This window comes from Neovison vison, chromosome 5 (assembly GCF_020171115.1).
Source record: "Neovison vison isolate M4711 chromosome 5, ASM_NN_V1, whole genome shotgun sequence".
Classification (NCBI taxonomy): domain Eukaryota; kingdom Metazoa; phylum Chordata; class Mammalia; order Carnivora; family Mustelidae; genus Neogale; species Neogale vison.
The window spans coordinates 27,294,785-27,308,933 of NC_058095.1; the positions used below are offsets into that span (position 1 = coordinate 27,294,785).

A 14,149-nucleotide genomic window follows, 5' to 3' on the forward strand; every position below is an offset into this window, starting at 1 on the left:
TTTACCTAAAACTGAAACAACATAACCAATTAACTTGACAGGGTTTCGGAATTAAAGAGATTTTTTTTTTAAAGATTTATTTACTTGACAGAGAGACAGCGAGAGAGGGATCACAAACAGTAGAAGAGGGAGAAGCAGGCTTCCCGCTGAGCAGAGAGCCGGATGCAGGGCTCAATGCCAGGATCCTGGGATGATGACCTGAGCAGAACGCAGACAGACGCTTAACAACTGAGCCACCCAGGCGCCCCAATTAAAGTGATTTTTAAAAATTGAAAAAAAAGAGGAATTGCGGCATAAATGGGTGACATACTTTTAAAATAAACTATGTGCATGAATTAAATGTACAAACACATCACTATTTTTATTTGCATTTAAGCCAAATGCGCTGTGAGATAGTTACTTAGGATATCTGATCCATATTTTATCCATTAACACAGATTTCAGAACGTAAAGTATAACAATAGTTTCTACTTTATTGTTCAAATCCACATATTTATCCAGAATACAGTATTTATAAAACACCTCCTGCAACAAAACCAACATTATTAGGGGGTTGTTTGAATTATTTTTTAATGGCTATAGTAGAGCCCACTGTCCTCATTAAGTAACTATAGGGATTTAACATTCTTTAAGTTGCTTGAATACAAACAAGAATGTGGTACTGATAATTAAATATGTATCAATTCATTCAAACATTCAAGATAAAAGGACTTATTTTTTTACTTAAACCAAAAATGAATTTTGAAAATATATTTAAAAATGCCGTCCCAACCACTGTTAACACACTCCTTTATGCCTTCACAAAGTATGGTCCAGGAGTTACAATTTTTGTGCTTCCACAGTTCTTTCTATTTGGGCAGTTATCAGTCATCTTCTTTCTCAATATATGTCTTTGCATTAACCCGTGCCATTTGCCTGGCCAGGTACCTGTCTCTAGCCGACATTACAGTTTCTGCATTGCTTCGCTTTGCAAACTTGTTCCCCACCTCAGGTGGTTTCTCTTGTTCTTTGCCCATCTCTTGGCTTCCCTCTGTGAGTCTGTGTTTTGCTCCTAGGGATGTTTCAGAACTGGAGGGTTTCTCTGGGTTTCTTTCTTTGTCCTTTTCCATATTTCTCATTTTACTGGATCTTTCCCGGTCAAGAAACCTATCCTTTGCCCTAGAATTTGGGCTGCTTTCTTTTTTGTCTCGGCTTCTTTCAGAAGGTTGAACACTCACTTCCCGTTGTTCTCTATCTCTGTACTTATCGCTGTTTTCATATCTTTCTTTCCTAGGTTTCATATGCTCTTCCTTTTCTTTGCTTTTCTCTTCCTTCTCTCCTCCTCTCTCACTGTGTCGGTTGTGATCATTTCGTTGTCTATCTCTGTCTTGTTCTCTTGGGGAGTATTTCTCCCTGTCTTTCTCCCTTTTCCAATCTCTGTCATTTCTTTCTCTTTGGTCTCTTCCCCTCAGTTTATCTTCATATTCATGCCTCTTCCAGTGAGAATCTCTATGACTGGCCTCTCTGTGCCTGTGAGAATCCTTCTTTTCTTTTCGGTAATCATGGTCAGTGTAATAGTTTTCATGATCCCTGGACTGTCTCTCTTGGTGCTGATCTTCCCTTTTCTCACGAACTCTTGACTTGGACCTTTTTGTGTGGCATTTGGTACCATGCTCTCTTTCTTCACTAGAAGACCGTGAGTGCGCTTGATTTCTCTGATGCTTGGAGTCACTCTCGGAGGTCTCTGTGACCTTTTTCCTCCTGCAGTTCACTTTATTATTTTCTTCCATTTCATCATTCTCCCTATTAGCATCAAAGTCACTGTCTGCATCTGGGTTATCCTCTGCTTGCACAACAGTTTGGACATTGCTTTTCTCACGTGGTATTCTGTGGTCCGAACTTACTTCATCCGAATAACCTCTTGATTTCTCTTCCTTTATCCCAGATCTTAAAACAGATAATATAACACAAAATGCCACATTATCACTAGAGTAAGCACATGAAGTGGTCACGTAATTTTTCTCAATACTTAAACCATTATAACGACTAAATGCAAAAAGGTGCTATTTACCCTGTAAACATCTACGAACTATTATTTTCCAACCATTCAGAGTATTTTCAGAAAAAGTTAGAAGTAAAATAGAGCAAATTAGCCTTTCTATATTGGACCACTAGAACCTTCAAGCATAAGTCTGTTTAAGGTCTTCATTTTTGTTCAGCATGATAAAGAATAATTGGGAATAGTAAGATACATTCCGGATCTAAGTGTTATTTTCACAACATGAAATTCAAGTTGCAGCTTTGACAGATTCTTATTCCTTTCTTTTCAAAAAATTCAAGAATAGTCTTGGAAATAGCTGAAGATATTTTCATAGCAAAATGGTAGCAAAATCTAATTCTAAATATCACTACATAATTTCTTATGATTAAAAAGGCATGAGCATCCTAATATAACCCCTGGCACCTATCACAACAAAATAGGAATACGTGAATTCATCTGATTACAATAAAAACCACCAAAAATTATTTACATCACCTACATTTTCCCAACTGGTAAGTGTGGCTAATTTATTTACAATAGCCACACATTTATTCTTACTGATTACATAGTGATCGTACTAACAGAACTGTGGTTCTCTGGGAATTGCTGGCAGAACTGTCTTGGCTAAAGGATTATTTAATAGCTAGGAATTCCATTATTAGACTCTGAAAAAAGTACAACTATAAAATGACATTATGGAATTTCATGGCTGGCCTCACAACTATTCCAGACTCTAATAGAAATTCTAATTTTCTACTAAAAAATCTCTCTTCAAATACACTTCCTTAGACTCCTAATTTTCATCAGTTTTGTAATCAAACCCAGAATTTGGCAGGGGGAGGGAAGGTGGAGTATAAATCTAATTCTGGCTCTTCAGCCCTAATTCTACTCTTTCCTTTTCCTAGCAACACAGACTTAGATCCTCTAATCTCAATGTTTTTCTTCCAAAAAACCATTTACTCAGGTACAAGCTTAAGACAAATTCTCTCTTTTAACTTCAGCTTTATACATATGATAGTCATTTCACCATTCCTACGATACCTTACGATTTTATCAAAAAACCCCTCCAATCCTTATTTTCTATGCCAGTGCTAATGGACGTATCTACAGAATGGTCATGTTCATATCTGTGCCATCTAATATGGTTGCCATTACCCAAATGTGACAATTGAGTATTTGTAATGTAGCTACATATTAGGTAGTACGTTTCTAGCCCTTGATATGTGAATCTTCTGTTTTATAGAGGCCAAGTTCTATTTACGAAAATAAACCAATTCCCTTATATACTATTTGAATATACATGTAGGATTACTGCAGAACAGAAATAAGTAACCTGTGGGTTTTTTTTTTTTTTAAAGATTTTATTTATTTATTCGACAGAGAGAGATCACAAGTAGGCAGAGAGGCAGGCAGAGAGAGAGAGGAGGAAGCAGGCTCCCTGCTGAGCAGAGAGCCCGATGCGGGACTCGATCCCAGGACCCTGAGATCATGACCTGAGCCGAAGGCAGTGGCCTAACCCACTGAGCCAAGTGTAAATCCCTAACAATTTCATTAGGTCAGGTTTGGCTGACAACACTATATGCAATACTGCATTCCTTTATCTTTCAGAGGGTTAAAGTGATCCCATAATCACAGATCATGAATGGAATCTTTCTTCTACTATTCCATATGCCACGTCTTACCTGGCTTCACGAAAGCTGCATGTAGGTACTTCCTCTTCACCAACTGCTTGATTTAACAAGTGTCTATAAAATCCACTGAGATCTTTCTGCTTGGTTACATCCAAACGGGCTAAGAGGAGGCAAGCAAAGTGAGAGAAATATATTCAACAAGGCATAACACAGTTCAGTTTTTCAGATACAGAGAATGTAACACACATAGTGTATAAACTACTCTCTAGATCTAGTTAGCAAACTATAGCCTGCAGACCAAATGTGGCTTACTGTTTTTGTAAATAAATTTTTATTGGAATGTAGACTTGTTCACTTATTGTTCAAGGCTGCTTTTGCATTAGAAAGGCAGAACTGAGTAGCTCCAGCAGAGATCATATGGTACACAAAGCCTAAAATATTTACTTATCTAGTCCTTCACAGAAAATCTGCCAACTGATATTCTATATAAACACATAATACATGCTTAGAATATTACAGATTTGATTTTCTTCTATTTAAAATTGATGAGCATCTGCTAATTAAGCTATTTATAAATATACAATGCACTTAGGTCTTGGGAAATGACCATGAGTCAAAATACTGAAGTAAAGCATTAAGACATTCTCTGGCTCCTGCACATCTTTTCTTCTTCTTGAATTAACGTTACTATTTTTCTAAATGCCTACCCAGTTCCCTGAGTGATGTTACTTTAGTTTCTTAAACCCAGAAAATATAACTAGGATTTAAATCTTGGTTTATAGTCCTTCTGACAAATATTGTGGTGTTATGACTTGTAATAAAGGTTTTTACATTTGGAATTATTTTCTAAGGCAATGACTTGTAATAGCTATAGTTTTAGCAACAAAGTGAGAGATGTGAATTCCAGTAGAAGTAACAGTTACTAAAAGTACAGCTAAGGTTTTAGTCATCATCTTTTCTCCGTTTTATAAAGTCACAGACTATCGTACCTACACCTTGAATTCATATAAATGAGGACCACAACATCTAGAATCTAGAAGTTCAGGGACAGAGCAAATGGTGAAACCACAGGGCAGAATTTTGCTGCTTCTGTTTCCTTCTCCCCTCTTCCCTCTTCCAGCTCACCTTCGAGTGCAGCAGCCCTTTTTTCTCTTTCTTCCTCTTCAGCTCTCTCTTGAAGTTTTTTCTTATAGGCAGATGTCACAAATGCCTCCTTATCATCAAACTCTCCCTTCTCCATTTCTCGTTCTCTCTGTATTTTCTTTTCCATTCTCTTTTCCTGTTCCTTTTTTCTGATCTCAACTGCTTTTAGTAAGTTGTGAATATATTTGGGCTAGAGGAAAAAATAAGATAATTCAGAGAAGAATCAAAGATAAAAATTAAGAATATTGTTTTTATCATGAATTTATTAAGATAACAATGGCTAGTCCAAATAAGTGGGACTGTCATCCTCTCAAAAAATATAAATTTATTAGCAAGACTGAAACTAAAATTCTTTTCAATAAAAATTTAAGTGTAAAGACAAATTATTCGAAATGCTATTTTACTTTTTTAAAAATCTCAAACTAATTTTTCCACTATGTTTTCACCCTTTTTACAGGTATTGTCTCAATACTTCAACAGAAAGTAAATCAGAAAGGTTCTTATTAGTTTTTCACATTAGTTGAAATATGGTTTTTTAAAAGAATAGATGGGGGTGCCTGAGTGGCTCAGTCAGCTCAGGTCTTGATCTCATGATTGTGAGTTCAAGCCCACCAATGGGCTCTACATGGAGCCTATTTTTAAAAAAAGCTGCAATTTTACATCACCACCCTACTCGTACTACTATAAAATGTAAAGATCTTTAATAGTCAGTCTGTGCTTGTGAAAGAAATAGAATGTTAGAAAATTTGGACTTATATTAAGACCCCACTCTCAAATCATTTTTTTGAAACTAAAAATATGCTATGTGCAGATGATTCAGCTGTCAGCCTGAAAGCAATAAAGAAATGAGAAGATGATAAAACACAAAATATGAACAGGAAGAGGAGTTACTAAACAAAGACTTTCTAAGAAAAAATTTCAAAAATTTATTTGTGGGGCGCCTGCATGGCTCAGGCATTAAGTGTCTGCCTTCAGCTCAGATCACGTGATGATCCCAGGGTCCTGGGATGGAGCCCTGCCATCACTCTGCCTGCTCAAAGGGAAGCCTGCTTCTCCCTTTCCCACTCACCCTGCTTGTGTTCCCTCTCTCACTGTGTCTCTCTCTGTCAAATAAATAAATAAAATATTTAAAAACAAGACAAAACATAAAACTCTGTTTAAAAAAAATTTATTTGTGAAGGTGATAAAACAAAAAATCAAAACTTAACTGTTTTTATTGTTAGATAATTTACTCACTCTTATTAGGATACCAAATGTAGGGCTTCTGGAGTTCTAAATCAAATCTATGTTATCAGGAACTAGGGGCTCTTCACACTTCAAATACCCTTATAAAAGGTTTTCCTTAGATCATTCCTCATGCTAAGATTAGATATAAAATACAGGTCAAGGGGTACCTGGGTGGCTCAGTCAGTTAAGTGTCCAACTCTTAATTTTGGCTTGGGTCATGATCTCAGGGTTTAGTGACATCAAGCCCCACGTCAGGCTCCACAGTCAGTGGGGAGTCTGCTTGAGATTCTGTCCCTCTACCCTCCCCCCACTTGCACATTCACGCTCTTACTGTCTCTAAAACAATTAAATAAATCTTTGAGGTCAAAGAAATTTGTATTTTCAGCTACAAACCTTCCGGTCTTTTCCCAAAAGCAATTTGGGATTATTTTCTTCCTTTTTCTTCTGCATTTCATCATAAATACTGTCATATTCATATACAGTGGAATCTTCTGCAAGGGCCTTCTGGATTTCTAGTTTGGTCTAAAACAAACAAGCAAACAAACAAACATGTCTAAAAAAATATAAGCTGGCTGAAACATACCATAAAAATTCTTGGTTAACTTTTCTGAGCGAGGATCATGAATCAGATATATATTACAAAATTCAATTACATTTTAGACTAAAAATATAAACATCAGTCTGGAGCCAGGCTGCCTGGGTTTGAATCCTGGCTCTATAACTTATAGGCTACTCTAAGTAAGTTTGTGAAAAATCTTTTCTTGCCTCAGTTTTCATCTAAAAAAATTAGGAAAATAATTGTATCCACCTTCTAAGTTGTTATATTATCTGCTTTATATAGTTCATTCATATATGATTTTTAAAAACAAGCAACAAACACCTCAAACCAAGAGCAGAGAACTTCTGAACTTGGCTTCACAATATTTATTTACCAATGACCTAATGCAAATATTATAGCTAAGGATGACATTTAATAGGTTTTCCAGTGAAACAGGGAGTCGGATAATGTTGCCATCATCGGTTCTGTGCACTTGAAGACCAGATAAAAGAACAGAAGGAAAAAAAATGTTGTCTGGCTATTAAAATAACCCATTCCTTAAAAGGAATCTGAATCAGCAAAGAAGTTACACTCTCACTCTTCACAGATGATGTGATATGCTCTGTGGAAAACCCGAAAGACTCCACACCAAAACTGTTAGAACTCATATAGGAATTTGGCAAAGTGGCAGGGTATAAAATGAATGCAAAGAAACAGCTGCATTTTTATACACTAAAAGTAAGAGAAAAAGAGAAAAGGAATCAACTCCATTTACAACTGCACCAAAAACTGTAAGATACCTAGGAATAAACCTAGCCAAAGAGGCAAAGGATCTGAAAACTACAGAGCTCTCCTGAAAGCTACTAAGGAAGACATAAAGAAATGGAAAAACATTCCATGCTGATGGACTGGAAGAACAAATATTGTTTAAAAGTCAATGCTATCTAGAGCAACTATACATTCAATGCAATCTCTATCAAAATAACAACCAGCATTTTTCACAGAGCTGGAACACATAATGCTAAAATTTATATGCAGCCAGCAAAGATCTTGTATAATAGTCAAAGGAATGATGAAAAAGAAAACCAAAGCTGGTGGCATCACAACTCTGGACTTCAGGCTATTACAAGGCTGTAATCATCAAGACAGTATGGTACTGGCACAAAAACATACACATAGATCTACGGAACACAATAGAGAACCCAGAAATAGATCCTCAACTCTATGGCCAACTAATCTTCAACAAAGCAGGAAAGAATGTCCAATGGAAAACAGACAGTCTCTTCAACAAATGGTGTTAGGAAAACTGGACAGCCACATGCAAAAGAATGAAACTGGACCATTTTCTTACACCACACACAAAAACAGACTCAAAATGAATGAAAGACCTCAATGTGAGACAGGATTCCATCAAAATCCTTGAGGAGAACACAGGCAGCAACCTCTCTGACTTCAGTACAGCAACTTCTTGCTAGACATGCTGCCAAAGGCAAGGGAAACAAAGGCAAAAATGAACTACTGGGACTCCAGCAAGATAAAAAGCTTCTGCACAGCAAAGGAAACAGTCAATAAAACCAAAAGGCAACCCTCAAAATGGGAGAAGGTATAGTATCCAAAATCTATAAAGAACTTACCAAACTCAACACCCAAAGAATAAATAATCCAGTCAAGAAATGGGCAGAAGACATGAAAAGACATTTTCTCCAAAAAAGACATACAAGTGGCCAACACATTAAAAAAATGCTCAACATCACTCAGCATCAGGGAAATACAAATGAAGACCACAATGAGATACCACCTCACACTAGTCAGAATGGCTAAAATTAAGAAGTCAGGAAACAATAGATGTTGGCGAGGATGCAGAGAAAGGGGATCCCTCCCACATTGCTGGTGGGAATGCAAGCTATTGCAGCCACTCTGGAAAACAGCATGGAGGTTCCTCAAAAAGTTGAAAATAGAGCTACCCTACGAACCAGCAATTGCACTACTGGGTATTTACCCCAAAGATACAAATTTAATGATCTGAAGGGGCACATGCACCCCAAAGATTATAGCAGCAATGTCCACAATAGCCAAACTATGGGAAGAGTCCAGATAGCCACTGAAATCTTGCCATTTACGACGACATGGATAGAACTAGAGGGAATTAGGTTAAGTGAAATAAGTCAGAGAAAGAATTATATGACTTCACTCATATGTGGAATTGAAGGGACATCTGGGTGGTTCAGTCAGTTCAGCACCTGCCTTCAGCTCAGGTCATGATCCCAGGGTACTGGAATGGAATCCTGAGTTGGGATTTCTGCTCAACTGGGAGTCATCTTCTTCCTCTCCCTCTGCCCCTCCCACTACGTGTGCTCTTTCTCTCTCACTCTGCTCTCTCTCAACTGATAAAATCTTTAAAAAAGAATATGTGGAGGGTTGCCTGGGTGGCTCAGTGGGTTGAGCCTCTGCCTTCGGCTTGGGTCATGATCTGGGGGTCCTGGGATCGAGCCCCACATTGGGCTCCCTGCTTGGCAGGGAGCCTGCTTCCCTCTCTCTCTCTGCCTGACTCACTGCCTATTTGTGATCTCTGTCAAATAAATGGATAAAATCTAAAAAAAAAAAGTGAAACTTAAGAAACTAACCAGAGAAGCATGGGGGAAGGGAGGGAAAAATAACACAAGACAAAATCACAGAGGAAGACAAACCAGAAGACTCTTAGTCCAAACTATGGAAAGAACCTAGATGTCGATCAACAGATGAATGGATAAAGAGATGTGGTATATATATATACAATGGAATACTATGCAGCCATCAAAAGAAATGAAACCTTGCCATTTGCGATGACGTGGATGGAACTAGAGGGTATTATGCTTAGTGAAATAAGTTAATCAGAGAAAGACAATTATCATATGATCTCCCTGATATAAGGAAGTTCAGAGGCAACGTGGGGGGCCTGGGGATAGGAAAAGAATAAATAAAACAAGATGGGATCTGGAGGGAGACAAACCATAAGAGACTCTTAATGTCACAAAACAAACTGAGGGTGGCTGGGGGAGGGGGTAGAGGGTGGGTGGTGGGGTTATGGACACTGGGGAGGTTATGTGCTATGGTGAGTGCTGTGAAGTGTGTAAACCTGGTGATTCACAGACCTGTACCCCTGAGGCTAATAATACATTATATGTTTATAAAAAAATTATAAAAAATAAAAAAATAATCAATTTTAGAAATGTGTGCATTAAATCATTTGAGACTGTTGAGTTACACGTTATATTCCAGTATGAAACAAAGATATTATCTTAACATTACTAAACTACGTAATTCTATGCCCGTTCTCCAGGGTGGCAGTAAACATAATGGCTAAAAGCATGCACTTTGCAACTGAACTGCTTGGGTTGAACTACAAGACCTCATAAAAGTCACATAAATCCTTTGCCTTCATGTCCTCAACTACAAAATGAAGACTGTAAGAGTATTAAAAAGTAGTTGCCATCTAGGTATTCCATAAGATTAAGGAATCACTGACCTCCACCTCAGAAACCAATAATACATTATATGTTAATTAAATGAAATTAAATTTTAAAAATTTAAAAATTAAAATAAAAATTATTTGTTATATAGCATTTCAAATAGAAAATATAGCATATACACACACCCACACAATAAAATGCACACTCAAGAATGTGTCACCCAGCTTAAGAACTAGAATATTACAAGCATCTTCAAAGTTATCTATGTGTTCCTCCATGATTCCTTGTGCCTACTACAGAATTAAATAACATTCAAAATTGAATGCTTCTTTTCTCTCCCCTTTTCCCCCATATATGTATATGGCTCTATATAATGTACTCTATGATGTGCTATTGTTATCAGCTTTATATAAATTGTATCAGCTTCATTAAAAAAAAGTAGTTGCTATAAAATCTGGCACATTAGAAAGCATTTAACAAATTTATCCTTATGCAGGATTCAAGGTAGAGAAGGGAGAAACAGATGTCAAAAGTTAAAGAAAGTGGAGGGGGGGAAATTAAAATGAAAAAGAAAGGTACCATGACATTGTTTAGTTTCATTATGCTCTGTAGCAGCTAAATCTAAGATACAATGGCATAGTAGAAAAATCAGTAGACCTTCAGGCCTAGTTCTGTAATTAGTTGTGTGATCATGAGGGGTAATTTATCCTTTTGAAGTTTCAGATTTCTTAATCAGGACCATGGGCAGGTTTGTGAGAATTTTAAAAATGTAATGTGTGTACAAAAAAGTGCTTGCAAATATGACCAGAGCACTATACAAATATAAAGTATGAGGCAAATCTATTGAAAATTATCAGATATTCCCCATTCTTAGTAGATGAATTTCAAATATAAAATTATGAAACCACTTTGGTGTGAAGAGACTTTTTTTTAAGCAAGTAGGCTCTCTAGTAAGAATTATTAAACCATATAATCCACTGTTAAGACTACTGAGTCATCTGAAAAGAGAAATGTGTTTAATCTACAACACAGCAGTGAAGAGTTAATTCTTCATTGTGCTTTTTCTTTGAAAATTTATCACAAAAAACTGAAATATATGTAAATCAAGAAACATCTTAAACATTTTCAGAAAAGAAGGGTCAAGATAAAATTATTTCTTTATACACAACTACTCTGCTCAGTCTTAGGACATAGATGCCAAAACTCATACTGAAATACTTATCTCACCAAATACATTTAATTCATTCAGCCACCTTACCTGTTTCATTGCTTGTTTCTTAGCAGCTTCCCTCTGAAGGCTTTCACTCACGGAGGTCTATAAAACATAAAAATGTTGTTACTGTTTAAGACAATTTAAAACTTCTTTTCTAGTATTCTGTTGGAAACTAGTTTCTTACTTATATGAAAAAAAACAGAAAAATATTGGGAAAAAAATATTATAATTAAATTAACATTTTCAAGGTCTTTTACCAAAACCTAAGGAAACAAATGAATTTTTTGGTAAATCAAGAGCATAGTCTCTAAGGTGTCAAGAGAAAAGAGAATGGTATAGGAAACAATAAGGTAACATGGCTTTTTATTCCCAACTTCACCACTAAAGCACTCAGTCTCTATGGATTTCAATTATTTTGTATGCACATGTGAATGTGAGTGTGTATGTACTGACTGGGTGGGAAAGCACTGGTTCCTTCCACCATATTTAACGGTATGATTCCCAGCAAAAAAAGCACGTTTTTTTAATTAAAAAAAAAAAAAGCGCGTTTTTAAAAAAACATTCACCATTAAATATAGTATATCAAGTTCTTAGTATATGCTTAAGGCTTAGGGGCAGCCAGAACTATCTGGGGTTATAATCATTCAATAAATATGTACTAACGCATTGTTCTAGTTCCTCTAGGCAGTAGGGAAAATAAGAAGTCTCTATCCCTGAGAGATAAATGGCCTGAGAGGGAAGACAAGTAACTAAACAGATAATTATAATATAGATGTGATAAGCTATATAATAAAGGAATTAAAAAAAAAGGGCTGTGGGAGCAAAGAATCAAGATGGCCTTCCTAAAAGAGATATATTAGACTTTAATCAAAAAAATTTAAGACAAGGCAAGAGGTGTTTAGAAGTGGTAACCACAAGGGCAAAAGTAAATTCACAGCTAAGAAAAAAATATATAATTAAGCTACTTTAAAAAATGCTTTCTCTTAGAAGTATAGGGTTTTGTAAATATACTAACACTGAAAAGTATACTTTAAAAGGGTGAATTTTATGTTATATGAATTTTATCTTAAATTAAGTCTACTGATGAATTTCTCTTTTATTGAAAAATATAATCCTCAGTCCTAAGACTATAGTTCTCTAGCCTATTGATATTTGCTGCTTTCAGCTGTACAGTATGAACTGGTGCTTCCTTTATTTTCCATGGCAACAAATAGAACAAAATAAATAAACCCAATTCTAGTTCCCTATGACCATGGAGATAAAGTTAATTTACAAAGGGCATACAAGTAATAGAACACATACTTAATAAATTAAAGGAAGTTGATAGGCAAAGAACTAAGGACATTTTAGGTACAGTAAATGGACTACAACTAGACAAAAAGCTACTGATTACAAAAACAACAAGAGCTAACATTTATTGAGCCAGGTGGTATGCTAAGTGTATTATTTGTATATTATATTTATTACTCATTAATAGAAATTCCTGTCATGTGATAAATTTCTCATTAGAATATCAATTTTAAACATTAAAATATTATATTAAACATTAAAATAGTATTAAAATATTAAATATTCTAATAAGCATATCTCATGAATTCTTTCCAATCTATTTTTAATGTCTCAGTCTTTCTAATCAGCATAAATTAAGTATTTTTTGATCACTGACTTAGTAATGTTTTAAGGACTGACTAGAAGAGTAAGTCCCCAAACATTAGACTTCTACTTGCTTTTATTATTTTTTCCTATCTCTCCTCTAGTCAGTCATAGTTTACCTGCTGTCACTTTCAAATTGGTTGCTTCAACCTAAACTACTGAACTTAGAAAAATAAAACACAACTAGTACTTTTTAGACTCATATAATACAGAATAAACAAGATTGGGAAGGGCCTTTCCAATGTAAAGTATATATACTTTGAGACATAAGAGGTATTGTCTCCTTGTTTATAAATGTTTTGAAGGATGTTGTCTGTCTGTGTGACCTTTGAAAAAATCAGTTATTACTTACAGGGTGATAACATAATGGAGGGAGTAATTTTACAAATTCTATTCAAGGACTTGTATTCCCGGAATTCTAACAGCATCATCAGTGGATAAAGAGGTAGTGGATAAAAAGGCGAACCTAAGCTGAAAAAGGAAGATTACCTCCTTTTGAAGCTCATTTGATTCTCAGTTTTCTAACTAAAGGAACTCTGACAATGACTATTAAAGTTTTCAGGGCGCCTGGGTGGTTCAGTGTGTTGGGCCTCTGCCTTTGGCTTGGGTCATGGTCTCGGGGTCCTGGGATCGAGCCCCGTGTTGGACTCTGCCCTGCAGGGACCTGTTCCCCCCCGCCCCTGCCTGCCTCTCTGCCTACTTGTGATCTGTCAAATAAATTTTTAAAAAAATCTTAAAAAAAAAAGTTTAAAGTTTTCACTAAAATCCCAACAAATTGAAAATATTTGAGCACCTGGGTGGCTTAGTGGGTTAAGTATCTGCCTTCAGCTCAGGTCATGATCCCAGGGTCAGTGGGGAACCTGCTTCTCACTCTCCCTCTGTCCCCCTCCCCTCTTGTGCTTGCTGTGTCTCTTGCATACACTCATTCTCAAATAAATACATAAAATCTTTTAAAAAATTGAAAATATTTTAAGTTGAAATGCATTTAATACACCTAACCTACTCAACATCATATCTTAGCCCAACCTACCTTAAACATGTTCAGATCACTCACATTAGCTACAGTGGAGCAAAATTATCTAACACAAAGCCTACTTTGTAATATAGGGCTGAATATCTAATGTAATTTACTGAATACTGTACTGAAAGTTAGTAACAGAATGGTTAAATGGCCACAGAACAGTAGTAAGTGAATGGAGTGTTCACCCTCATGAACACATGGCTGACTGAGATGTGGTTCACCACCAATGCCCTGCATCATGACAAAAAGAGTAC

General features: G+C 36.1%; 1 protein-coding gene across 2 annotated transcripts in view; it reads right to left on the minus strand.

Moving 5' to 3' along the window:
• Positions 1 to 448: 448 nt before the first annotated feature.
• NSRP1 (nuclear speckle splicing regulatory protein 1) overlaps positions 449 to 14,149 on the minus strand; it is a 59,849-nt gene continuing 46,148 nt past the window's right edge. For both annotated transcript variants that reach the window (XM_044248229.1, XM_044248230.1), the window contains 5 exons: positions 11,267 to 11,323; positions 6,415 to 6,543; positions 4,777 to 4,984; positions 3,703 to 3,811; positions 449 to 1,926 (listed from right to left, as the gene is read on the minus strand). In XM_044248229.1, the coding sequence (XP_044104164.1) occupies positions 864 to 1,926; positions 3,703 to 3,811; positions 4,777 to 4,984; positions 6,415 to 6,543; positions 11,267 to 11,323 (1,566 nt within the window). In that variant the 3' untranslated portion in view covers positions 449 to 863. The remainder of the gene's footprint in view (positions 1,927 to 3,702; positions 3,812 to 4,776; positions 4,985 to 6,414; positions 6,544 to 11,266; positions 11,324 to 14,149) is intronic.